At 34.0% G+C, this 26,349-nt stretch overlaps 1 protein-coding gene across 6 annotated transcripts in view; it reads left to right on the plus strand.

Annotated features, from left to right (window-relative positions):
• The window catches only part of LOC121731909 (RNA-binding protein Musashi homolog Rbp6), a 618,826-nt gene that overhangs the window by 472,358 nt on the left and 120,119 nt on the right, over positions 1 to 26,349 (plus strand). For all 6 annotated transcript variants that reach the window (XM_042121592.1, XM_042121594.1, XM_042121593.1 and 3 more), the window contains one exon: positions 18,251 to 18,299. In XM_042121592.1, the coding sequence (XP_041977526.1) occupies positions 18,251 to 18,299 (49 nt within the window). The remainder of the gene's footprint in view (positions 1 to 18,250; positions 18,300 to 26,349) is intronic.

A 26,349-nucleotide genomic window follows, 5' to 3' on the forward strand; every position in this document is an offset into this window, starting at 1 on the left:
AGAATAACACATAGGCTACAATTTTAACCGACTTTCAAAATGGGGGAGGTGTTATGTTCGTTTTCTTATGTTCAACGATTACTCCGCCGTTTGTCAACCGATTTTCAAAATTTTTCTTTTGGTATATAGGGTATCATCCCAATTTGGTATTATATTCACAAAAGTGGTGAAGGATCCATAAGTAATCGAGGGAACTCCTCAAAATTTATAAGGAAACATGTCGTGACTTCGGTTTCGTGAGAAGTATTCTAAGCATATGCTACCAACAAGTAAGATTTTGCACGGAGGTATACCTGGTATACCGTGGTTCGGAAGGTGCTGAGAGAACTCCTGATTCTTTATAGATACGAGTTTGGGAGTTTCGGCGTTGTTTTAAGAACGGAAAGCATAATATGCTACTATGCAAATTACATTCATCATCATCATCATCACTACCATATTATACCATGCATCCCCCCATGGTTATGACTTATGAGCCTGTAATGACTCTGTTATTGTACTTTTTAGTCTTTTAGACCGAGACTCGAGTTTGTAAAGCGATAATTAAAACCTAATATTATGAACCTGAAGAGTATGTTTGCTTGAACGCGTTAATCTCAGGAACAACAGGTCCGATTTAAAAACTTATTTCAGTGTTAGATAGCTCATTTATCAAGTAAGACTATAGGCTATATATTATCACGCTAAGACTAATACGACCGAAGAAACTCAGGAAAATGTAAGAAAAACAGGGGAAATATTAGAAATTACGAACTACTGTAGCAATTTTTATGGCAATATTTGGCACAGAAAATAGTAGACCAAGTGAAGGATACTCCTTCCTAAAAAATCCTAATATACGCGGGCGAAGCCGCGCGGGACATCTAGTACATAATATATATAAGATTTTTATTATATCATACACATCCAGACCCGGGAACATTGAAAACTTTTTTTTGTTTCGGCGGGATTCGAACCCGTGACCCGGCTTGAGCTATCAACGCGCTCACCACTGAGCCACAGAGGTCGTCAAATGATTTCTAAAACGTAATCGCCTTAAGCTAATTGCACCATAGATTTTATTATAAGACTTATCTGTGAATCGAACATTTTGCTGCAATAAAATAATATTCTATGTCCACCCATAAAATTCAAATTCACATACTTACTAACTATATTTATATAATAATAAATATAGCGTTACGTAAATAATGCTATATTTATTAGGTACCCGTTCTGAACTATTGTATACCTAAATTACTTTTATTGATTTTATCGGAAAACATAAAAGACTTTAATGCAAACTGAATTAATATCAAAATGATAAGATATTCAATCAGATCACATTGTCTCCTACAATATAGTTGATATTTTGCGTTACGTGACTGGGCATAGTAAAATCGGATGATGTTGATAATTTGGCCTGTTATAGCCGAGCCCAATAAAACCTTATAGGTAAGTCCTGGATTAAAGGAAGTGGATCAAGGCATGGCAGTTTTATTAACGGTAGATAGGGAAGCTCATATCAAAATAGCAAGTAATCAATGTGATTGGCATATGAATGGCATATGATTCGGTTATTGTTTGAAATATTATGTATAATATGGACTTGTAATTTTCAAAATATTATTAATACTATTTTATTTTAAGCTATACAACCTGTTTTGCATTATTAATATTGTTATTAAAGTACCATTTTATTCGTTATATTACTTTACAATCTTAAATGTATGTGTCTCAGTTTTGTAATGTAACAGTAAAAAATCGGTCCCCTAACGACGAAGTGATCGTTGAACATATAAAAAATATATATACTAAACAGACGAACATGTAACCTCCTCCTTTTTGGAAGTCGGTTAAAAAGAGAGTTAATTATAATTAAACGCCAAGATCTCTTAATCTGCACTGGCTGGACTCCAAAATAATAAGCATTAAAAACTTGTAATGTGCAGAGTAAAAGAGTCATCTTGTTAAGTATATCGTTACATTTTACTTTTATTGACTAATTTACGTCATAATATTATTTCACTTTAGTCCGATTCTAGTTAAAATAAAGAACTCTATTAAGACAAAAAATTTGCTTACTTATTTATTTGTTTAGGTGTGACCTCTTTATGCAAAACTATTTTGGACACGATTTGATATGGAGATACGTTGAGGACTTCCAAAGGACGAAAGGATATTAGAATCGTTTTTATCCCGACTTTATAAGAACAACTTTGTTACGGGCATACTGTACATAGTAGGTCATAATTATATTATTTTACCTTATATGGGGCTTAGAAGAGCTAATCGAAATTGACCGACAATTATTGCATACGTTCACAACGCACACGCACGTACGCTAAGTCTACTCTGGTTGTGGAAAATACTTAATTACTGCTAAATAAGGATTTATTAAAAAAAAAAAACACTTTAGCAGTAGTACTCTGGTAGCCAAATATTGTTCATAAATTAAATAATTATTGAGTGCAATTTACTACACATACAGAGCATTTTAAGATTTTATTAGAGGTATGTTTGGGATGTTTTTCTATAGAGAAAAATAAGTTGCATCGTGTTTTGAAAACACTATGGAACTAGCATAAATATTCTATATATAACTTTCTCAATACAAGTACCGCATTCTATCATACAGACATTCCTCTTCGAAATCTCGCATTTAGGTGTTCTAAGCCCCCTTAAAAAACTACTTTAAAGTACAATGCGTTTAGAACTTATTAAGTCTTTGATTTTCATTATTCTAGCTTCTAACTACGTCCGGTGTCCAGTTAGAAGTTTAGTAAAGCTTATAATTTACATAATAGGAGTAGTACTTTCCGCAGCGGGTCATACAAAGTTCTGTGGATTAGGGCCTTCACGGGAGCTTATCGGATTTTGAATGAATTTCGGGATGCTTGCGATGGCGACGTCATTATGAATATCCGATTTATATGCAGATTGGATATGAAGTAGCCGAACTACTCTGGCGTGTAGGCACGCGCCACTAACCACCTTCATAAGATGCTCAAAAACCTCCTGGTACTTTAGGCGAGCCCGGTATATGAAGAAGTTTGATTGAACATAAAATCGTTTTGATATGATGATTGCTAGTCATAATATAGCATAATTCATGAAGCCCCAAGCGGCTACAAACATGTTTTGCGTTTCAATTTTTTTTGTGAGAAATTTTCGTTAACATTTTTCTTAGATGTGGGTAGATTTAAAATAAAATACACTTAACAACGTTTCAATGCTAAATATAAGTCTGGACAATTCGATAAAACTTGCATAATATTACAAAGTGTCAAAGGCTTTGCCAATATCAAAGAAATACATAAAAATATCTTATTAGATTGCATCTATTTTCATCTTCACTAGATCCATTTCTGTGATCTTCACGCAATTTAATACTATTTTATTAAAGTCATTGCTTATATTATCAAAATAGAATAGTTTTAAATATAACATTATAGAGTCTGTTGTTAAAAATATTCTGTCTGTATACAGTCGTTCCTCATAAGAGTGAAGGATTGTTTAACTTTTCCACTCCACAGCGAAGACAGATTCTATTGTAAAGGCTTAACAATTTCTGGCGCGGCGTTGCATTTCATATAATAATAAAATATCACAATGGCTGTCAAGTCTTTTCATGATAAGTGGCCAAGATGAAGCGCGTCAGTGGCATAATTCACGAAATCAGATGACGAATGAATAATTTCAAAAGCGGCTGGTTTGAACTCGTAACATTGTCGTAACTGTCTTTTGTTCGGGCTAGAAAGAGGAAGAATTACGCTCATCTAAGTGTCTGAGAACTTTGGAAATTATCAAATTGTTTTCTAATTAATTCTGAATCGCGACATCTTCTCTCTGTGATCGCAGGCAAAATACCTTGATGAAATTTCTGAGAATCTGAATAATTCTCGGAGTTGTTAATATGGTTGAAGTACCTTAGAATTTCATGATGTATTTTTACATAGATTAATGACAGGCTTCCGTCGTAGGTATTAAAGGTGTATCTCGATTCTCAATACAACCAAGATTTGCAAAATAATTTTATTTTTTTATTTTATTTTTTGACACACCAACAAGCAAATACATTTGAAAGAATAAAGATTAATGTATCCTAAATTACAGTTGTTGTAGTATTATAATAATAATCAAACCACAATATAAAAGAAAAACAAACAGAGAATAGCTAACACAAAAATAAAACAAAACTTGTATGTAACTTTAAACATCAACAACAACGTAGAGTAACAAACCAACAAATATTTTTAAACTTAGTCAATTTATTGAAGAAAATACAAGTATCCCAGTATTTGACAAACTGTTATAAGACCTGCACAACCTTCTAATCGGAGAAAATTGGCCCACATTTTTGTTTTGGCTGATTTAATATAAAAAGGTTTCTATTTATGTTTCCTTGGTAAACGATTTGGCATATTTAATATTATTCGTTTCAGGAGTTATTTACTATCAATAGTACCGTTTTCAAGTTTGTCCAGGAAAATTAAGAATATTAATTACCTGTTTGTACATAAAACTTCCATCCCATTAAATGAAAATGAACATTACGACACAATCACGGTACATTTGGCCACCTGGTGTAATTATAATTAAATCTGTATGCAAACGAACGAAATAAAGAGTGAAACTTTTAATAGAATAGTTGCATACAGCAATTTTACGATCGATTCAATTTATCTACGTATCGAACACTAAAACATATTGGGCGGAGCGTTTAGCACCTGAGCCAATTTAGTGTTGTACTGAAATTCGGCGTTCATTCGATTTCAGCTCGGTTTATTAATGACTGCCCGGGCTTCAAGTTGCATACTGAAAACTAATGCTCGGAGTTCCATTGAACTTGTCATGGTATCTTATACGGCACTCAGCCAATAATAAATTTCTCTACTTCTCAAGCAATAAACGTTGCTTTATAAAAAGTATTTGCTTTGCACTGTCTAATTCACGTGTTGCTATCGTTGAAAAACCTAATTGACAGAAAATAAAAGAGTTTGCTTTACTCTTAGGGCGTTCGCTGCGTTAAGAAGGAGACTAATCCAAAATTGACGATTTTATAAATCATTTTTGTACTTGATAATAAGCCTCAAATTGTTTGATTTTCTAAACATAGATACTACATTATATTTCCAAGAATTCGATCTGAGCGAAAACACGATATCGTAAAATTTTCTCGATAGAAAAAAATCACAAAAATGCATCTAACTTTGACGATTTTTTTCGTATATTGCCAAAACCATGCATTAAACTGAGTTAATATTTTTACACATCATATAAAATTCAGGCGGGCGCCCGCGCCGGGCAGCCGCGCCGAGCACACGCTCAACGCGGCGAACGCTCCGCTACATTACTGTCATTGACTTGTACGTTAAAGAATCTACTTGACAAACAAAAACAACCAGAGTGGAGCAAATATTTTTAATAAGGGCATCAAATTTAGTAAAACAAATAAAATCTAATCCACTTTGCATTAGAGTATGATGTACCTCGATTTACTTGTCTTGAGATTCACAAGCAAATACTCAATCACGTGATCAAACACGTAAACATCGTGAGTGGGCACAAAATTCTAAATTAAACAGGGCATTATTATATCGCCGCGATGATTTTCCTCTTTCATCGACGGCCGAACAATGCCGAGGCGCGCCTAAACCCCTTTGCATGTTTTATACGAGTCAGCTGTCAAATTCAAGTTGTTTTTGTTCGTCCATTTTTACGAAACTCTCGGTCGAAAAGTGTAATGAAAAACCCAACACATCATTCATCGTCGACCGCTGTCTATTATGAATTGCAGTTTTTTTAAAGTTGATAATTAACACCGGGCTCAGTGGAAGGCAGGTCCCAACTTTTAAGTATTATAAAGTTTGTGAAAGACTCTAATCATTACAGCCCTACTCGTACAGGCGAGTTGCGTGCCGGGAACGTTTTTAAATTAATGGTGTTGTATAGACGAAAGGCTTTTTTCGAGATGACATTTTCTTTAGCGCCTAATTGTTATTTATGGTGGCTTTAAGTGACTTTTTTAGTTGCGAAATTACTTTAGGATGATTTATAGTGGAAAAAATGTAAGCGTAAAAGCACCAGGCGCTAATTCACCTCATTTTAGTTACTACCTGTTAAAATGTATGTTACTTGTTCTATACAGAAAGCGCATATCGCAGAAGAAATAATTATGATAATTACAGCATATATTATAATAGAACTAAAAGTGTCATTACTCGGCTTTATATATTTCTACTAGCGACCCGCCCCGGCATCGCACGGGTTTAAAATATATAGCCACTAAAAATGATTAAAATCGATAGCCTATGGTCCTTCACGTGGTCTACTTCTTATCTGTGCCAAATAACATAAAAATTGCTCCAGTAGTTCCCGAGATAAGCCCTTTCAAACGATTTCTCCCGTTTTTTCACATTCTCCTATTGGTCTTAGCGTGATAAAATATAGCCTATAGCTTTCCTTGATAAATGGTCTATCTAACACTGAAAGAACCATCAAAATCCGTTGCGTAGTTTTAAAGATTAAAGGGAACAAAGGGACATGAGGGGGAAAAAAAGCGACTTTGTTTTATAATATGTATAAATTAACCATACGAGGACGATGCCTCGAAAAACCTTTTTGTATATGAAAATAATATAAAATGAAAATCTTCATAACGTTAAAAAGATAGGTATTAATATGGCTTAAGTATACTCTGAAATATGACGGGACGTTACTGAAATATTTTCGTGTCACCTTTGTTCTTTTATGTCTCCATTTTTCATTGATTTCGGAAATGAACTTGCATGAATATGAAAGTATGTAAAGCTGTGTGAAGGAAAACGATATGACACTTCGCTTATTTTGTTTCGGGATTGAAAGTACCTATTTATTTTACAAGTACCTACTTTTATAGGAGCGTATTTAACAAAAGAAGTCAAGAGGTATTGAACAACGTAATGTTATTATAAATGTAAATGTATAAATAAATAAAATGTAATATTATCGTAAGTCCAAGCTGAGAAAAATAATAAAAATAAACAAGTCAAGAGCACTCGTAAATATTTTCTTATACTCTATCCTTTTTTAATTTCTGTCAATAATTTTATTGAATCGTAAACAATTGTTTTAGGTCTGTTTGCTTCGTACTTAAGCACGTTAATAATAAATGAGGTGGATTTAGTTCTGTTTGTCAAATAGATTATTCAAATAGGCAAAACGTTTCGGGCTGCCGGAGAACTTCTTTTATATTTTATTCATCTTGTCTTTACACATTTAATTACCAGATTGCCATAAAAAAATGATAATTTATTTACCTGTCTCTAATTAGGTATATTTTACTTTTATATCTTTAATCGTTTTCTATTTGGTATTTGCTATTTAAATAACATTTTAAATATCTAATAAGTGAGTATGAAGATATAACTTAAAACTAAACTGGTTAAAAACATATTATATTTAAAAATGTTACCTATGATTACTACTCTATACTACACTATTTCAGAAAAACTAATCGTATCCTAATCCTATTTAGATTCAAAATCCCAAACTCATGATTCTTAGAACACCTAATAGACAAGCCTCACAAATTCAAAGTTAGTCGAATGCGGCTTACATGTGAGAAACGTGCCCGAACTGGATAAAGGCTAAATATTCGAGAATACAACCCCCTGACATACAATACTCCTGTTATACAATAAGTTAAATTGATTTAATGGATCACAAACAAAATGCTGTATAGATATTATACTATATTTTTCTATAAAATGCCAAATCATGGGACTAAATAAGTTTTAATAGATCCATACTTTAATATCAATATTACAAATGCGTATAATAATATGTGTACTTTGAGTCTCAGGAAAGGACGTAGGGCATTTTATAGCACAAAACATCAGGGATACGCCAGATTTTTTTTTCTCAACCTGCGGGTACTATCTATTGAAATTAAGAAGGAAAAATACAGCAATATCATTATTTATACGACCAAGAGGAGATTCATTATTACCGAAGAACTTGTCTTAATATAAATCCCGTTCGTAATCAATTCGCTTATAAAAATACGCAAGTAAAATAGCGTCTTCGGAGAGTTTTCTCGTCGGAGTATCATTACGTAAATAGAACAAAATTGTACCCAGTCAAGGGGTGTTGTTTACCGAGGGCCGTGTATCTGAGCGGTATACCGTAGTGAAAATAACACACAGTACACCTACTTCGTACTTTGATCCAAGCCACGAACCTAGTCGTGATTTGCTACATTTCGCCATCAGATAAATTATCAGCCTTTAAACCAATTTCTTCTTTTTGCATCTAGGCAAAGTTTTCTGTGAACAGAAAACTTTGCGTAGATGCAAAAAGCAACATAATAATAATTACCCATAATATTATATCAATCATGCACTGCCGAACAACTAATATTGAATTGACATAACCCAAATTATTAGCCTAATGACTTAGGTCAGCCTTTGAACCAATTTCTTGAAGAAATTAGATTAAAGGCCGATAATAATTTATCTTATGGCTATTCTTTACCAAAACAATAACTTTAATATCCCAAAGTACGCGCATGATACTTGACCATGTATTTTTACCATTTCAATGACACAGTTACTCTACTGTGTTATATTATACTGTGGTATAAGCTTCACATATATTTTTTTTTCCGTCCTAATTGTGATGTCGCGTTTAGCCAGGTGTCTCGTTAGACCACCAAGGGCAAGTTAATGCCCAACGAAAGGGGTACCCCCGAAGGAAATATTTAAACAAATTAAAACTTTCTCCTCATGATATTTCCCCGAGAGTCGTTTTGATTCCTTTTTATTAAGTTCCGAGTGAACGTACTTTAAATCAATTTAGTTTTCAAAGTCATTAGGGTGCATTGTTGCTTCATTTCTTAAAGTAAGTACTATAAGTTTTTTTTAATTTTACAGTAAGGAGGTTTAATAATAAACAGTTATTTTAAGATTAATATGTTCAATAATTTATTTTATTTAAAAAGGCACACTAATTCTAACAAACATACACAAATCTCAACATAAACATTGCGAACTAAACCACCAACCACGAAAAGCATAACAAGAGTAACTTATGTGCGAGGGGTACATTCCGCTGCAATAATTAACATTTCTATGAACGAGAATTCTCCCTAAATGAGGTCCGCGTAATTAAATCTAAATATTGGACCAAAATATCAACGGAGGATTCCTTGGCTTAGCTACTTGTTAACATAACACGACCTGTTGATTCTCGGCTTCGTAGAACAACAAGATTTTAAACAATGAACAAAGTTTAGAGGTCCTACAACAGAAAAAGCGGAAACTTTTCAAGTATATTTTCATAGTATAGCTAGTTTTATTCATGATATTTTCTAGAAGTTTCAACGCGATTTCTATGAAAGTAATTTATGTTGGGAACGTTGTTAGCGTCGGTGCTATTGTTTTGTGCTGTAGTATCGATTACAAAATCTTTAGATGTTAAAATTATGTCTCATTGTTATCACTTTCTAAAAATCGGCCAAGTACGAGTCGGACTCGAGTACTAAGGGTTCCGTACCATTGTAGAGCAAAATTAGGCCAAAAATTGTGTTTTTGTATGGGAGCCCCCCTTAATTTATTATTTTATTTTAATATTATTGTTAAATATTAAAGTATACATATAACTAAGGACTTTGAGAAAAATTCAAGAACCTACCTGTTGCCATTATTGATATAGAGCAAAAAAGGCCAAAAAAAATCACGTTTAATGTATGGGAGCCCCCCTTAAATATTAATTTTATTTTTAGTATTTGTTGTTATGGCGGCAATAGATATACATAATCTGTGAAAATTTCAACTCTCTAGCTATTGCCGTTCTTGAGTTACAGCCTGGAGACAGACAGACAGACGGACAGACATCGAAGTCTCAGTAGTAGGGTCCCGTTTTTACCCTTTTGGGTACGGAACCCTAAAAACTGAGAAATCTTAAAAACTTTTTTTGATAACGTATATATTTTCGCAGCATTGGGATAAGTTAGAAAAAAGACGTAATTTTCGGAAACTGACATTAGTAATGAAGCTTAACATGGTCAGTAAGATTGATCGCTGTGTGTAATCGGCAACTGTGGAGGGACTAACATATTAATCATTATTTTGCTAACTAAACTTTTGTTGTAAAAATATCACAGTTGTAGATAACTGTATTAAGATATCCATTATTATTGTTTGCATTATATTCAATTCACTAGATAGTTTATCTAAACTTTATTATTATACTACACTAACAAGTATATATATTTATATATTATTATAATATACTCGTGCCAATGTTAGTAATTTTAATACAATAATTAATTTTTACGTATATCATGCTTAGTTAATTATTATTAAATATTTTACTTCTATTTTATTTCCTAATCGTATTTAACACTGAGTAAGATATTATAATAATTTATACAACACGATCTTACTAAAACCTGACCTACTAAACTCACAAAACACGAACTAAATGACAAATGCTTTCGTCTTAAGCGCTTTATAATCTTGGAACAACATACCAACTCCCCGCTAATCCCCTTTATAAAACACAGTTTGGGAGTTTTTACTACGCGTTAGGGCCTGCAAGGGTTGCGACCCTCGTCTAAAGGCACCGAACAGCTTAATATCATGTGGTTCTAACAAACATATCTGGAACTTTCTGAAGGATTTCAATCCATGTATGTGTAATTAACTTTTTGTGCGACAAGCGATCAATTATTATTACTGTAATGTTTGTTGGTTTTCACGTGAACTTATGCTTAAAAGAAGTAGTTGAAGACTTGTAAAATCGTTTTTGATTGAACTCGACGAAAAAAATTTTGCTACCGGTTATTTTAAAAAGCGTATGATATTATTATTATTTTAATTTGTTACGGTATGTATATTTAATTCCATTGCTGTATTGATCATACCTTCGAGGGATACACTTTAGTGTAATCTTATATATAAAATTCTCGTGTCACAATGTTAAGCCGCGTACTCCTCCGAAACGGCTTTACTGATTTTAACCAAATTTTATATGCATATTCAGTAGATCTGAGGATCGGCTACTGGGTACTTTTTACATTGATACTTATCAATGTAATAAGTACCCAGTAGCCGATCCTCAGCCGATCCTCAGCCGAATGCACTTGCATTTGTTGAATAAATAATAGTAAATTATTACAACTCGAGACTGACGGCGACCATTGTTTGTGCGACGGGATAGCGATGGACGTTGCCATGGTGACATACTTATTTAGTCACTTCGATGAAATAATACGGCCGAAATACTTTATATGGCAAAGAAACGTTTGCCGGGACAGCTAGTAATTATAAAAGCCGCGCTTACTCTTTTATGTAATATGTTTGCATGAAACTTATATAGCGCTAAACTATTCTTGTACCGATAAGAATATGATTAACATCCCACAGCGTTATCAAACACGTAGCAGGAGGCCGTCACATTACCACCTACTGAATTTATCGCTCTATGGTGAGGGAATAAATCTGAGTATTATAGAATCGTACATGAAAATACATAACGTTTTATTTTTACTAAATGGACTCCGGCTTATATTATAGCTTGTTGACCGAAAAATAAATTTCTTACTTAAAAAAATAAGACTCCAATTTTTTTTACATTACTTCAGTAAAACATTTCTTTTCTGCCTAAACATCTGTGCATCATTTTCCATTCTTAATTCACTTTTTCAAGTCTTCAAACTTTCACCTACTACAGTAAACTTTGCTTACAAAATGAACATCCCACATCACGAATACAAGCGTAAGCTATCTCCGAAATACATTCCATTGTATAGCGTGATATTTCGAATAACCAATAGACATTATTCAGGCAGTTAACAATGGCATTTGATGGACAAGAAGCTGGCCATTACACTGTTCAGAACTTCACAAGCAACCGCCGAAGTAACCAAAGCGAGAAAACAATCGAATTGTTTCCAAATTCCTGCGAACAAATAACTGTTCTAATTTGGCAGAATGACTGATTGTAATCATTAAACATAGTTTCACATGGACTGAATATATGTCTCGATTTGTGTGCGTAAATGAAAACTAGATGTTGTTTTGACATCAAAATCATTTAATGAAGAGGGATCCATTTCTCTTGTATGCATATATTTTGAGTTCTTATGTAAATATTTTTTTAGGGTTCGGTACCCAAAGGGTAAAAATGGGACCCTATTACTAAGACTTCATTGTCTGTCTGTCCGTCTGTCTGTCAGCAGGCTGTATCTCAAAAACTGCTATAGATAGACTTTTGAAATTTTCACAGATTATGTATTTCTGTTGCCGCTATAACAACAAATACTAAAAACAAAATAAAATCAATAATGAATAGCTTCCATACAAGAAACGTAATTTTTTTGGCCTTTTTTGCTCGATTTCAATAATGGTAATAATTAAACACTTGATTTTTTTTATTTAAATCCTTTTTTATATTATGTGTACTTTAATAATTAATAATAATATTAAAATAAAATAAAGATGAGGGGGGTCCCATACAAAAAACACAATTTGTGGCTTACTTTTGCTCTATAATGGTACGGAACCCTTCGTGCGCGAGTCCTACTCTTACTTGGCCGATTTTTTTAAGTATCAATAAAGTACCCTGTACAGAAGTTTTAAGCTAGTTTCAATAATTAAAACACACATCTTACAGAAACAATTCCTAATAGCATTACCAGAGCATAACATTCACATACAAATGTACAGCTGTATTAATTTTGTTTGCGCTCCGTTCGATTCCGGTTCGATAGGATTATTGACCTTAATATTTATAATCGCACAAATCCCAAAGGGTAGAACAAACATTATGAATATTACAGTCAGCGAGCTTGAGCAGGCGATGTTTACGAATCAATGACTCAGTAACGTACGAGACGCATACAGTACGAATAAAGGTCGGTGCATACGAGCCACTGATCGATTTGAGATGATCATTTTCATATATAAGCCGTATTACACGCACAGTATCGTTTAATACACAGAACTGTGACAAGATTAATGACTGATTTTATAGCAGTGCAAAGAGTGCTGAAACTGCTGAAAGTTTAATTTTATAAAAGAGGCACACGATGAAGAATAGCGTAACAGAATCAAATAATCATTGAGGCTACAAGATTATACTAATACTTCATATAGATAATGTTCACAAAAATCAAAACGAAAAAAAAACTAAACAGGCTATCTATAGGTTGCTTGTAGCCCGTCTGCGCCGAACCTAAACAGCGAGACGCGTGTACGAATAAACATTCACGCGATCGAACCACGATTGTTCAGATATTAGTACTGACAAATGTTCGTGAATAGCGATATCGCATGCTGCCCGTGATGAATTGTGCTACCGAATGTAATGCTCATAACTCAACGATTGTTGTGTCCGCGATCCCGCATTAAGTAGATCAATGCTTTCAACGTTATCTCGATTTGTCAATATGTTTAGCAATTTAGATTTATGTACTGCAAGTTGCTATGATTAATATGGAAATCACTGATTCTTTAGACAATCAACAACAAAGTATTATTGCAATGATGATTTTTAAAAACCATAGCCAGAGTAGACAGAATGATAGAGTATGTCGACTTAGAACTGATGTTGAAATTTTTAAATTTGACATATTATGACGAAAATCGTCGCTAGGGTTGTTAACTTGTTACCTACGAATTTAAAAATATGACATATTCGATGGACGTGTTCCTCTTTGGCCGTATTGTTGTTTGTGTTCTGGCACATGCGATTAAAATTGGCAGAATCCAATTTTGAAATTTTTATTTTAAATATTTAAAAATAAATTATATCAGCCAGCGCGAGGCACAATCCGTTCATAATCCTAGTGAAACCCGACGACTTTGACAGATATTGAAACCTGTACGTTTCTTTGCAGTCGAACTACTGGTCGTTATGTTTATTGTGCCATAGCCGCCGTAATGTACTTGTGTCACTTGCAAGAATACTGTTCACAGAAATAAATCAAGATAGAACGGCGACGCGCGTGCGTTGCTAAGGAATCGATCGTGTCAATTTTTGCTTTGCATTTAGTTAGAGCAAATATCTTACCCGTGGAAAGAACAATAAGACACTGCACAATGAGGCATTTTTGCACAACCGCTCCAGTGTAATCAAGTCATCAGAACATTCAACAAATCTTGCTCACTTGTGCAAGATTGAAACACGCGTACGTCCGCTTAGCCGTTGATTTATTTCTGTGCTGCTGTTACACACCTGTCAGTTACTAGTAATATGCCTCACCTCATGACAATGTAATTCACGCCCCAAAATATCATTTTGGGTTGATATTATCACCTTAAAAATAACTCGTGAACCTATTATGAAAAAAGTTTTACCAAAAGTTGACGGAGACAGAAAAATATGAGGGAAATTAAAAAACTAATATAGAACGTTAATGTTCGAAAGTTTCAGGATCGTTGTAAATCTCTTAAACGACGAAGAAAAATTCCGGTCCCACTTAAACGCCTACATCGCAAATTAATGCCACAGGTACCCCGGGAGACCGAGTTTCCTTAAACAAAATGTTTAATAAAAGAACCCACTGTTTAGTGTGAGTGTACCGGCATTAGTACAAATTGTTACAGGCGTCTTCATTGAAATGGCTCTTTAACGTCACGAGGAAAAGCAAATAAAGAGATTTGTAAATGCTCGAAGCGATGTTTGTATGGGATAGTTGTAAGACAATATTGTACGTTTTATGTAAGACGTATTGTTTCGTACTCGTTGCATTAATATAAAATAAATGCGAAAGAGTATTTTAAACACGTCAGATTGTTTATTCTAATATTATATTTTAACGTTATAAAAACTTTTGGACGATGTTTAGAGAATAAAATTAAATATTTAAGCTTAGATGAAAATATTAACTGAATTAAAATTATCAAAGTTACACACATACACGGGTTCCGCCATACTGTAGGAATATTAAAAGCTGAATTAGACTGGCCACGCTGCTCATAAATGTTCTTATTAGGGCACTACTTGTTAGGAAGCACGACGTGACTTTTGCGCTTCAAACTTGGCATTTCGCTGGCGTACTGGCTGGTACTGGCACCGACAATATGTCATATTATAATTCCACTGGCATGGCAAAATTATAAGCCGCGGTCCACTTTAACTTCCATAGCGACCATAACTTGCCCATTAACAAAGCAAAATGCACAGCTGGACACTAAATAAAAGTTTAGATTAAATAAACTGGCCCGCACTTGGTGTAAGTCCCGCTTTTTACTTCGCTGCATCAAAAACTTTAAAACCTTAGTAATTTGTTTTTCGCGCAGACTATTTATGTTTCCATTCAAAGTATTATGTTATACTCTCTTGCTTTTGTTACTTTTCACTCTTCTCTCATCTTGTTCATATTAAGTTGATACGGCAAAGATTGTAAGATTATAATTTTGTATCAATAATGTTTTTCTTCTTTTTTGTGCTTTATACATAGCACAAACTAGCAGTTTGTAACTTATTATGTGAAAAATGAATAATCTACATGCTGCCTAAAACCGAGTAACAAAACAGTGGTTACGAAACCATTCAGCTTTCAGTCACTGGCCATTGTTAGCAAAAACGGAACTGACAACGATAAAGCTTATCGTTTTCGGTGGTCCGTTTTTCATCCACATATTGTATGTTGTTTCAACACCGCGTGTGCTTATATACAACCTGTCATTGAGTAAAACATGTAGCAAAATCCAAAGAAACTTTTGCAATAATATTCGTGATCTGTTCTCGGCTATAAGGAAGTATTTCTTTGATACCCGATGGGACTGCGAACGAATGTTATCGCTCAAAACATGCACACAAAAAGAAAATGTGGAAAAAACAATACCTCGACAGACATGGCATTGTTGTTTGATGGATTTTTATGTACATGGTGTACAGAGACTCTCGTGCGATGTATGGCTTTGGTTTTTCTATTCCTACTTCAGTATACAAAGAAGTAAACTTTGTGAATTTAGAATATTACAACATCACTAGTTTTTATAATAAAACAAATATATTCTCACGATCATTAGTTGCTGCTTAAAATCGTCTATATAACTTTTAATAGAAGCGTTTTATTTTCATTACGAAAATATTTTCAAACTCGTGTCGATAAAAACGTTATTAAAGAAAATTACATAGCGCTCGATGGAACTCAATTATAAAAACTCAGCAACTACAATTTGAGCCGATAATACAAGTTTTCGAATTTACTTTATAGCGCACATGATAGCGTTTAATTCCATGGAAATTTAAATGAAATCAAAGGTGAAATGCGTAATCGTTATGAAGATTTCTTTCACATTTTGTTCTCTGATCTTCTGTAGTTGCTTTTGCTATTTTTGGCCTTTAAGGGTACCACCAGCCAACCAGCGATTTGCTTATACTTAAATCACTTTTAAGTAATGCAAAATATATTTCTGACTTTGCAAAGGATATACTTTTTATTAAACGATGATCACGATATTCAAAACTAAGTTACGTCCATAATTGCCGGTCGGATTGCGAGGTCTGTGGCTTTTTGTTGGTAAATCTAAATGTAGTCTGGAATTAACAAGTCTAGTTCTATTAACCGTCGAAGCATCCCCTTGGGAGTTAATCACAGACGCAGCGGCGGAATTGCATTCGTCCAGTTTTAAATCCAAAGTTTCAGCTTCATTTAATAATACTGGGTCACAAATTTCAATTGTGACTGATAATTTTTGTACCGTTGTTTCAAGTTATATAATTATTATAAGCATTGTACATAGCAATTTAAAAACAACGACCATAGTAATTCACTGTGAGAATTTCGTAAAACTTGTCCTTAAAATTAATTTAAAATCAGCGCTATTTAATGATACTCTCGAGATCGGAAGGTGATCACCTGTCCAAATTCGTTTAACGTTAACTTTACATTAGGGACCAGAGCGCGCAACGTTTCCTATTACCTATATAGGTTATCTTGAAAATAAACAGACATTTTGTGTTTTTTCTCCTTACTTTTTCGTTTTTTTTTTAAATATTTCAAGTACATTATGAAAGTAATATTGATGGTTTGTTTTTGGGTTTGTCCTTTCACTTTGACGATGTAATGTTTGATTTATAATGATCACGCAAAAACTTTGTGTTTTTATATCAAATTCAATCCGCATTAATATTGTACGTATTGCACTCTGTTAATCTAATTTTAGTTTCATTGTGGGAATAAATTAATTAATGACTATGTTGCTGTGGGAAAAGTTTCACGTGTACACAGACTAATAATGATATATTATTACAATGAATTTTATATTTACTATTGTTTCGGTTAATGTAAAACGAATTTTATACATTAAATGTAAAAAATTCGTTTTACAAATGAAAACAGATTAAATTTTAATCTGTTTTCATTCCGATGGTTCGTCCGTTTTGCAATCCGCATTGCCGTTAAAGTGCACAGATAAGGATCCGTGGAACGCTGCGTCGGACCCTGCTATTTTTAATAAAGCACGTTTTAGTAAAAAATATGGGGCACCTCGTACAATATTGTGTCAGATTTTTAGAACCGCACAATAGGAACACTATTCACGGCTACCCAAACAAAGGATTTGCAATTTCCGAACAAACAAATCACCTCGGAACGAGCGTTTCCACAGGTAAGAATAATTCGGGGAAAGGTCACCTGTTAGGGGTATTCGACATCGATCATAGGGACCAGGGAGTGCGTCGCGCCGAGCCGGGTAATGTCGCCCAGGGGAACCCCCGGCGCGGGCGTCGCGCGAGACGTATGCGCGCGGGGTTAAGCCCCGGGCGCCGCTGTCACATTCGACTCGTCCGCTTTTTATAAACGCTCAACATGAATAAACGGCACCCTCCCGGGACACTCTTCGTGCCGTCCCACTAAAATTTTAATAAGATTTCCGTAATTGCGATGTACCAATAGGATTAAATGTCGGATTCCACATGAATATTATAACTCAATTTCGCCTCATATAGTATTTATCATGGTTTTGTGAGGTGCCGGTTTAGCGGGCCGGCGCGGCGGTGACAGCGCATCTGCGCGCATTGTTCGTGTCCTAACTGCCGACTTTCCATTTATTTCTCTATGAATACGTTATTACCTGCTCGCCCCCGCTTATCAAAGTTTATTTGCAGCGTGTGGTTTACTCTATACGGTGCTTATTCGTTATTACAACGCCGGAGTGTTTTATTGCCAGGGCGGGGCTCGATCGCGCGCGACGCCCTTGTTTTTCACTATTTTCCCCGCGATCTTTATGGGTTACTATATTTTATTTATGTATTTCTTTCCTTGTTGCAGATTGAGGACGCCATGTTAATGTTCGACAAACAGACCAATAGGCACAGAGGTAAGTGTTTTTACATTAAGTCATAAAACGAAACTGGAACGAGTTTGCAACGCACTTACGTTCATTTCCGAAGTGCGATTTGGTTACGCATAGAAACATGAAGACGTAATAATATTATGAATCATACATAGCTCCCTTACTAGTTTTATAACTTTTCATCTTTTAAATCGTTTAGATTCTCGAACACAAATTTCCATATAAACATTTCCATATGGGCTATATGGAAAAATATCGCAAGTATATTTTTGTTTTAAATATCATGATGAAACTTTACTTAGCGTCAACTTTTATGCCGATTGCACATGTAAAATTCATATTTACGTATATGGAGTTTTGAATAAAGAATAACCGTAAATATTCGTATACGACTTCTAAATGACTTCGCGTAGGCAACGTAATGTCTAGCGAAAGTTTGGCTCGGCATTTTCCTCACAAAAACTACGGGCTCGCATGTCATACGAGCGAACAAATCACTCCGAACACGGCACGCCTCATTTCACGGCCTGCCGCGAGTCACTCGATAACTAACACACGCTAAAATTATATAGCGAGCAACAAAATCGCTTGAGCCATCCGTCCCACTGCGCCTAATGTAATATAAAAGGTATCGGAGCTCAAATAAGACCGGTCAAAGAAATAGTACATGATAATCGAAGCGAAACGTAGGTTCGTGGCGCAGCCGGTACTAAATAGGCTCACCGTTTTCGGCATTGTGTTCCCTCCCTCGTGTTACGACTATTCCCGGCTAATAAATAACAAATCGACGCCCAAATAAAATATATGGTTCCCCAGTAAAGATTTCGTCGGCTTGTTGCTGTATTACGAGTAAGTGAAAATTCATGTTCAATGTACCACAATTTACATAGATGTAATAAATATTTGTATAAAAATATTTGACTCTTTTACTTGGTATTCGATAAAATAATATTTGAAAACAGTATTTCAATTAGAACAGTACAACAATGTCGAGAAACCTTAAAAAGGCTCTAATTGAAAAGTTTATCCCTTCGTGACTATCAAAAAACCTGATTGTGCATTATGAAAAGTTTCATAACACTTTCTTATTTAAACTTTCTCCTATTGTATTAGTGTCTATACAAAATCGGGAACCTTTTCAGATTTATAAAAATTAAAATCGGTCACGCCAAACTTTTCCATTTCCATTTCGCAAATCTCAAAAGAATAATAAGAGTTTTATTCCGAGTTACTTAATCTATGCCTCTCTTATCCCTTACCCTTTTGTCCTAAATTCGCGCCTAAAAGCAATTTCGGTCCATTCGTTCTTGTCAAAATTATTCCCTTAGACCGTCAATACGAGTGTTGCCATTTATTTCTGTATTAGCAAATAAATCGCGGATCCGCCGGGTCCTAATATAATCAGTCGCTTCTATTATTCGCACAACGCGTAAGATTTTAATTAAAATCCACGAAAATCGCATCAAGGGCAACCGTCCTTCGTAGACGAGCTCCCATACCCCACACCGAGTAATGTAAAATTTACTTTTGTAATCTCCATTACACAAAAACAGGTTGACCCAAATATCCAGCTGGAATATCGTTGCGATGTCATTTATGCAAGTTCGCAAAAACGAATCCTGTTTCATTAAGATTTAAGGTAAATCCGCCTTTATTGCGACGGCATAGAACATAAAATGTTCTCTCGAGCGGCCCGCCCTTCGCGTGTCATTTGGATGATATTTCAGATCCCTGTTTTTGTAATTAGAACAAACAAAGATATGAAATATCTTGGGCATTTTATCTTATTCGTCATTAGTCTTTGGGTAGCAGATTATATGCTAGACACCAGTTATAGTATGTTTGACTTCAAATAAGCCTCAGTAGATCTGAGGCACAAAGTTAAAGAGGCCAACCATCCATCGAAACAACAGAATATGATGTTCATGAAATATAACACTTTTTACAAAGCGTGTTTACTATATTGTGTAAATTTGCGCCGCCAAAGCTTCGGTTGAAACTTCATCCTGGGCCAGTGGAAAGTCAAACATTCATCTAAATTCGATACCGAGAAAATTCTTTTGACGTCAGTCAAACGCGATCGACTGGCGGTACAGGCGCGCCAGAAATCTGATAACATCACGAACACCTGATGGATAAAGAATTTTGAACACCAGTTGCACTCGCCTGTACACTGTTATTAAAGTTGACAAAGGCATTGCGCGAAAAGACCAATTTCGCACCAAAAATTACAAAGAGAAAAACTTCAGTAAACAATTAGTAGCAGCGATGTTATTAACTTGCTAGCTTGCACACTACAATATAAAGTAAGCACCATACAAATAGCATATTAGGGGCTATTATCCCCCGAACGTAACGCGGGTCGAACATAAAAATATATTTATCTGTGCCCGTACAAATATGAATGCAAACTGGCCGGGCCAAGTGTCGGAACGGCGCGAATCAAATTAGGTACGTGAATACTTTACTGCGACGGCGGGGAAAAAAATTGAAATCAAATATTCATTGACTCTCAACCGGATAAGCCGCCCGAAGCCGTTTCAATACATTTTATTATCTATTTTTCGCTCCTGACCTCATGCCAATTTGAATAATTAATAATATAGGTACAGAGTACTGAATGTTACGCTTTGCACTGCTTTCTTGCTTTCTTTATTAATATTCTATAATCCTCTATGAAAATTTGTGATGAAATTTTTACTTCGATAGCTTCTAAGCATTTAAGAATTATTAGACGGTCCGTCCACTGAATCAGTGAATTAAAATTTTCTCGTAACCCAAAAAGGGTACAAAAGTTTCAATACGCCATTTCAGTGAATCACCTTAACGAATCCGAATGGAACTCACACGTTGGCCGTTTTAAACAATGGCCTAATTTAAAAATGGCCGCCCTCCCGATACTTTATCTGTAAACCGTGAATGGTTTAAATGTGATCTTTAAATAAAGCTGTTGGGCAAAAAAAAGGCTTTTCAGTACATTAAATATGCGCGAATAATGCGTTTAATAGCACCCTTAACTTTTATTTATGACCCTCGCCACTGAAAAAAAATAATTAACGGTGTCCCCGGCAAAGTTTTCTATTGTTTTCCATTGTAAATTATATACAATATCATTTTTTTTAGAACAATTAATAATGTTTTGATTAATGTCTGTATTATTTTGGAAGTAAAATATGGTGTTGTTTAAGTCCCTGAAATGTTGGGAACATTTTGCGTGAATTGCTTAGAATACGTACAAATAAATGTGCACTGGGATTAGTAGTGTAATTAAAAAAACATAATGATTTTACTGATGTGAATATCAAGGGAAAGATCTAAACAATTCAAACGCTTCTAATACACAAAATATCTGCAGTATTTTACATTCGGTTGAAATTTAATGTATGAAATAGACTGCAGGAGGCGCAGGTTAAAAAAGTAAAAAAAAGAAGTGGAACCTATTCGGAAGGGTAAATTCCATTTGGTCGTATGAAGCAGTTCTGGTGCGCCGATGGGACACATTTCTACTAGTGTGAGCCTTCCCGTATTCAGGGCTGACAGTCGACTAGAAATGCCACTGTGTAAAAAACCTTAAACGTTTGATCTTTTGGTAATTGGTAGTTTATTTAAAAAATAAGTGATATTCGTTATGAGCATAAGTATGAAATAAAATTGCTAGTTTGTGCTTCGTACTTATGTGTAGTTATGACAAAAATTGAATACTGAAACATATTTTTTGGTGATTTATGAGACAAATTATTTAAATTAATAAGTGGTTAGTTAGTATTCTTATTATTTGCTAAAATAATTCTATAATATATAAAAAAAACAAAGTTACAGAAATGTACAGGAAGGTATATATTGTATGGGCCTACGTAGCCTGATATACATAAATAAATAAATAAAATAAAATGTTTTGTTTGAAGTAGCAGCCCTACTTTTGTTTTCCATTTGCGAGTAGTGTTTTATATTTCATTTTGCATTCGTGATGTCTATAGGCATATATTGCGTGAATTATAAATGGTGATCGTTTTTGTCAGCCTCTGAAAAGGTTTTGAAAAAACTTTCACAACATAGAAGAATATTTTTTAGTTTGATATTTGGTAGTTGCTATTGTTAAAATATCCATTCACGTATATCCAGCTTCAATCTGCATCAGTTTGAAAACTATTTTTAACAAAATTTACTTCAGAATAACTAAATATAATATTTTTATTTTTTATCAACTAAAATATTTTCTAGTTATTATTATACTTACTTTGTTTATGACATAAGTACCTTATAGAAGTAATAATAATGAAATAAGTGCCTAGAAGTCGTATATCAAAATATTTTTACAAAAACAATAAAAAATAGAACGTCCGAACAAATTTTCGGTATGAAAACTCTTCCCAACGATAAAAATCTCGGTGTTGAAACAACAGTTTTGTTTCAACAGGCGACCATTTCAGTTATTTTGTTAAATTTTAGATGTGCATTCACCGCGCAAAGTGGCACGCGCGCCCCTCGGGAGTACGGGATGCATCTTGCGGGAAACCAGGAATCTTCACTAATACTTAACAATTAATAATTTTGTAGCACAACTAAGTGGAGTTTGAGCGTGTGTTTTCATAAAATAATCTACTAATTTTGAGAGTCGAAGTTAGAAAATGTTTATGACGTTTTATGTAGTTTTTGATGGTGAATTTAATATGCTGCCTCTTGACTTTGGTCCATTATGAACAAAGGATTATAAACGTGTAAAGTAGCTTATAATATAAATCGATTTTCCGGGCGACATCGATATTGGTAGTATATAATATACTTAATAAATGTATAGTTCCACAATCATGGTGGTGTCCATGCTTTTTCCATCACGGCTTATTGTAGATAATACTGTAGATCCTCGCTGTAATACCAGCTAAGCCGTTCTAATAGATAAAATATCGATATTTAAACGACACACAAACATTTCCTGCACAAAGTTAGGTATCGTATCTAGTTCCGGTCCCCCGAGAAGCCGTGGTTGAGGCGGTGCATGTGAGATACAGCGCAAGGGAATACTGTAATCACAAAATTTCTTAGCGAAATGCGCTTAGAAATTGATATCTGATGTAGATTATAATATTACAAAAATCGATTAGTACCCTGTCTTAAATTTAAATTAGATTAAATGCTATACTTTTTAAGATTATTATTTTGTTAGGGTGGTCTATAAGTCTACTCATAGCCACAACCTAAATATATCATCCACTTTATAGAGCGTCCTATTTTTTGACGCGCGGCCTGCAGCGTTACACGCACAAAATACTCGGTGTTATAAATTGTGTACTTTAACACATAATTAGTAAATGGTGATTTTGCTATAATTTTGTATTAACACATAATTTAACTGTGTTTGTTATAATAAATCAAGTCCATATCATAAATTTGTTAACCTTTAATAGAGCATTCGCTTTATTATAAAATCGATTAGCTCGCATTACCTGTTTAAAATCATGTTTATATTTTTTGTATTAGGAATGCTTACAAAAATTCTCAGTTTATTGGAGTATAATGACGTGATGATTTGATGATAACTACTCATTTTATTGTTATCAGAGAATAGCTTTGTGACGTATCATTTACGATGTCTGTTAAATGGGACATGAAACTTTGGGCATGATTACTTGAGATCCATAATATCATAGTTCTGGCTTGTGTGACAGTGAAATGCAACGAAAGTAACTTGGTCATAGGTCCTCCTACTGCTATTACTTTATGAAATCTCAGTGCATTGTACCTAATAGATGTTTATCTAAGCTCTACCATTAGGTCCGTATATTTTCTATCTTGTGTGTTTGCGCGTTGGTCTGGAATCTCAGTCCCTAGAGTGGCATGGCTAGAAGTGGTATAGAAAATACAGCGAAACGTTTTAGCCTGTTCTATTTCAGATATCTTCTGCTTTACGTGGCTGTCCGCCTGTATATATGGATATTACTTTTGGGATTCCAGCGTATAAAGACGGGGTTTCGTATGAGCAAACAATTTAGATGTTAACAATGTTTAAGACAATTTAATGGCACATCCAAACACTGTTAAGTGAGTGTAAATAGTACAAATGGCGAGTAAACCGTTTACTCCCGTTTACCTTCGCGTATGGAAAAACACATTTGCTAACTAAATGGTAGTAATGTTCATGTGGATTGCATTAAATTTCTTTAAGAAACCATTGATGATTACTATTAATTTGTATTGAATAATATAGTCTTACTAATAAGCGCCAACGGTTCCGTTTTGAAAAGCACTGATCCATTTTCTAACGATCTAGAAAGAAAGATGGGTATTTATTGTATAAATAATATAGAAAATATATTCGAGATACTCAAAACTAGATTAGGAGTTGAATAAATTCCATCAGCGAAACGATAGCTGCACAATATATTGTACAACATAAAAGATAGCAAATAAAAAGTTCAAACATACAGAATACAAAAGAAAATCACATTTCTATAAGAGATATCTATAATTCCTGCAACAATAGATCTCGAAAGGATGGCAATAAATTCTACTCGAATTGAACTCGTATGGGCCATTAAAAAGCCTGGCCTCACAATACACATTAGGAATGTGGAAATCACTTCCTACGGGCCCTAACCACGAAAAGGGCTAAGTACGGGAAATGACACGGTAAGAACGCCTCGGTAAATATACGAATTGAAAAGTCATTCTTAGAAATAATGCAACTTTGTCGAATGGCCTCTATTGCGTTATTATTTCGCGTTAACGTTTAAGTAACTAAAGCTTTCTTTATTTTATGAAGGGGGTTTTAATTAGTATTAGCTTAAGCAAGTAAAGATTAGAATTTAAGTACACTCATATCATTGAAATCAGTAAAAAAATTTAGCCATCGCACGGAATAATGTCAAAAGTGGCGACTTTAATATTTTAGTTCTAACATTTCATGATTATTAAAAAAGTAAAAAATAGTAATTTATAGTTGATAATTATTATTATTAACTACCAAGCTATCTGAAAGTTAAGTAGCAATTTAAACTGGAATATCTAATATATAAATTAATATCTCATCGAATATATCTTATCGAAAATCCAATATACATTTTCTTTAAACACGTGTGAAAAGGACAGCTGGTTGTGACGTGCGCTAGGTCGCGCAAACAACACAAACAGTAACTTACTTCGTACGTTTGGGAATAAAATTTAAAAGTGTATGATACCTTTTACACTGTCCTTTATGGGTATAATTAATAGATATAATATTCTATTTAAAATAGAATAATCGTAACTTAGATGGAAAACATATAATATGATACACTCCTTTAAAGTTTAAATTTTAAGTCTATGACTATGAGAAGTTTTATAAAAATAAATCTAATATTTTGGGTGTCATAAAACATATAAACACATTCATATACTTATAGTATTAATAGAAAATTATGGAAAGCAAAATATACCGCATTACTTTAAGTTAATAATGTGCAAACTAAATTATATCGTCCCATCTTATTAGCGTCAAGCTCACCCTTAGTATTTTGCCTCCGTCAAAGGATTCCTGACATTTCCTCCCGAGCATCTTTACAACGCACCATTTATATTATATTAACTATCTTAATTAGGGACTTATATTAACACCTTTACTAATAAGAATATAATTCCTTGCATATATTAATATGCAAGGAATACACAAAGTATGAAAAAGACGGTGTGTCTGCCACTTTGATTCACATGACAGATGAAGACAGCTAACCATGAGTAGATGTTAAGCTCTGCCTAAACATTTTTTTCTAGCAGGAAAGTGAGAAATAAACAAATATTGAAACCTGTTTTTATACGTCTTTAATTTTTGTTTATCATTTATACGGATCATCTTGTCAAATAAACTTTCCGGATATTTTTTCTTAATCACATTTATTCTTTTCTCAATTTACTGTCTACTTAGAGCCTGGGATAAGTTTTTCTTTTTCATTTTTATCTCGCAATTTATCTGTTACTTTAAACTTTGTGGTTCTTTACGATCCGAGATATTCGAGCATACTTTTTGACAGGTGTTATTAATTTTATTTCAATCCCAAATTGATTAATAAGTAAACGAAATTCGCAGAAGTCGGTGTGTCAA

The sequence above is a fragment of the Aricia agestis genome, chromosome 11 (assembly GCF_905147365.1).
Source record: "Aricia agestis chromosome 11, ilAriAges1.1, whole genome shotgun sequence".
NCBI classification, from domain to species: domain Eukaryota; kingdom Metazoa; phylum Arthropoda; class Insecta; order Lepidoptera; family Lycaenidae; genus Aricia; species Aricia agestis.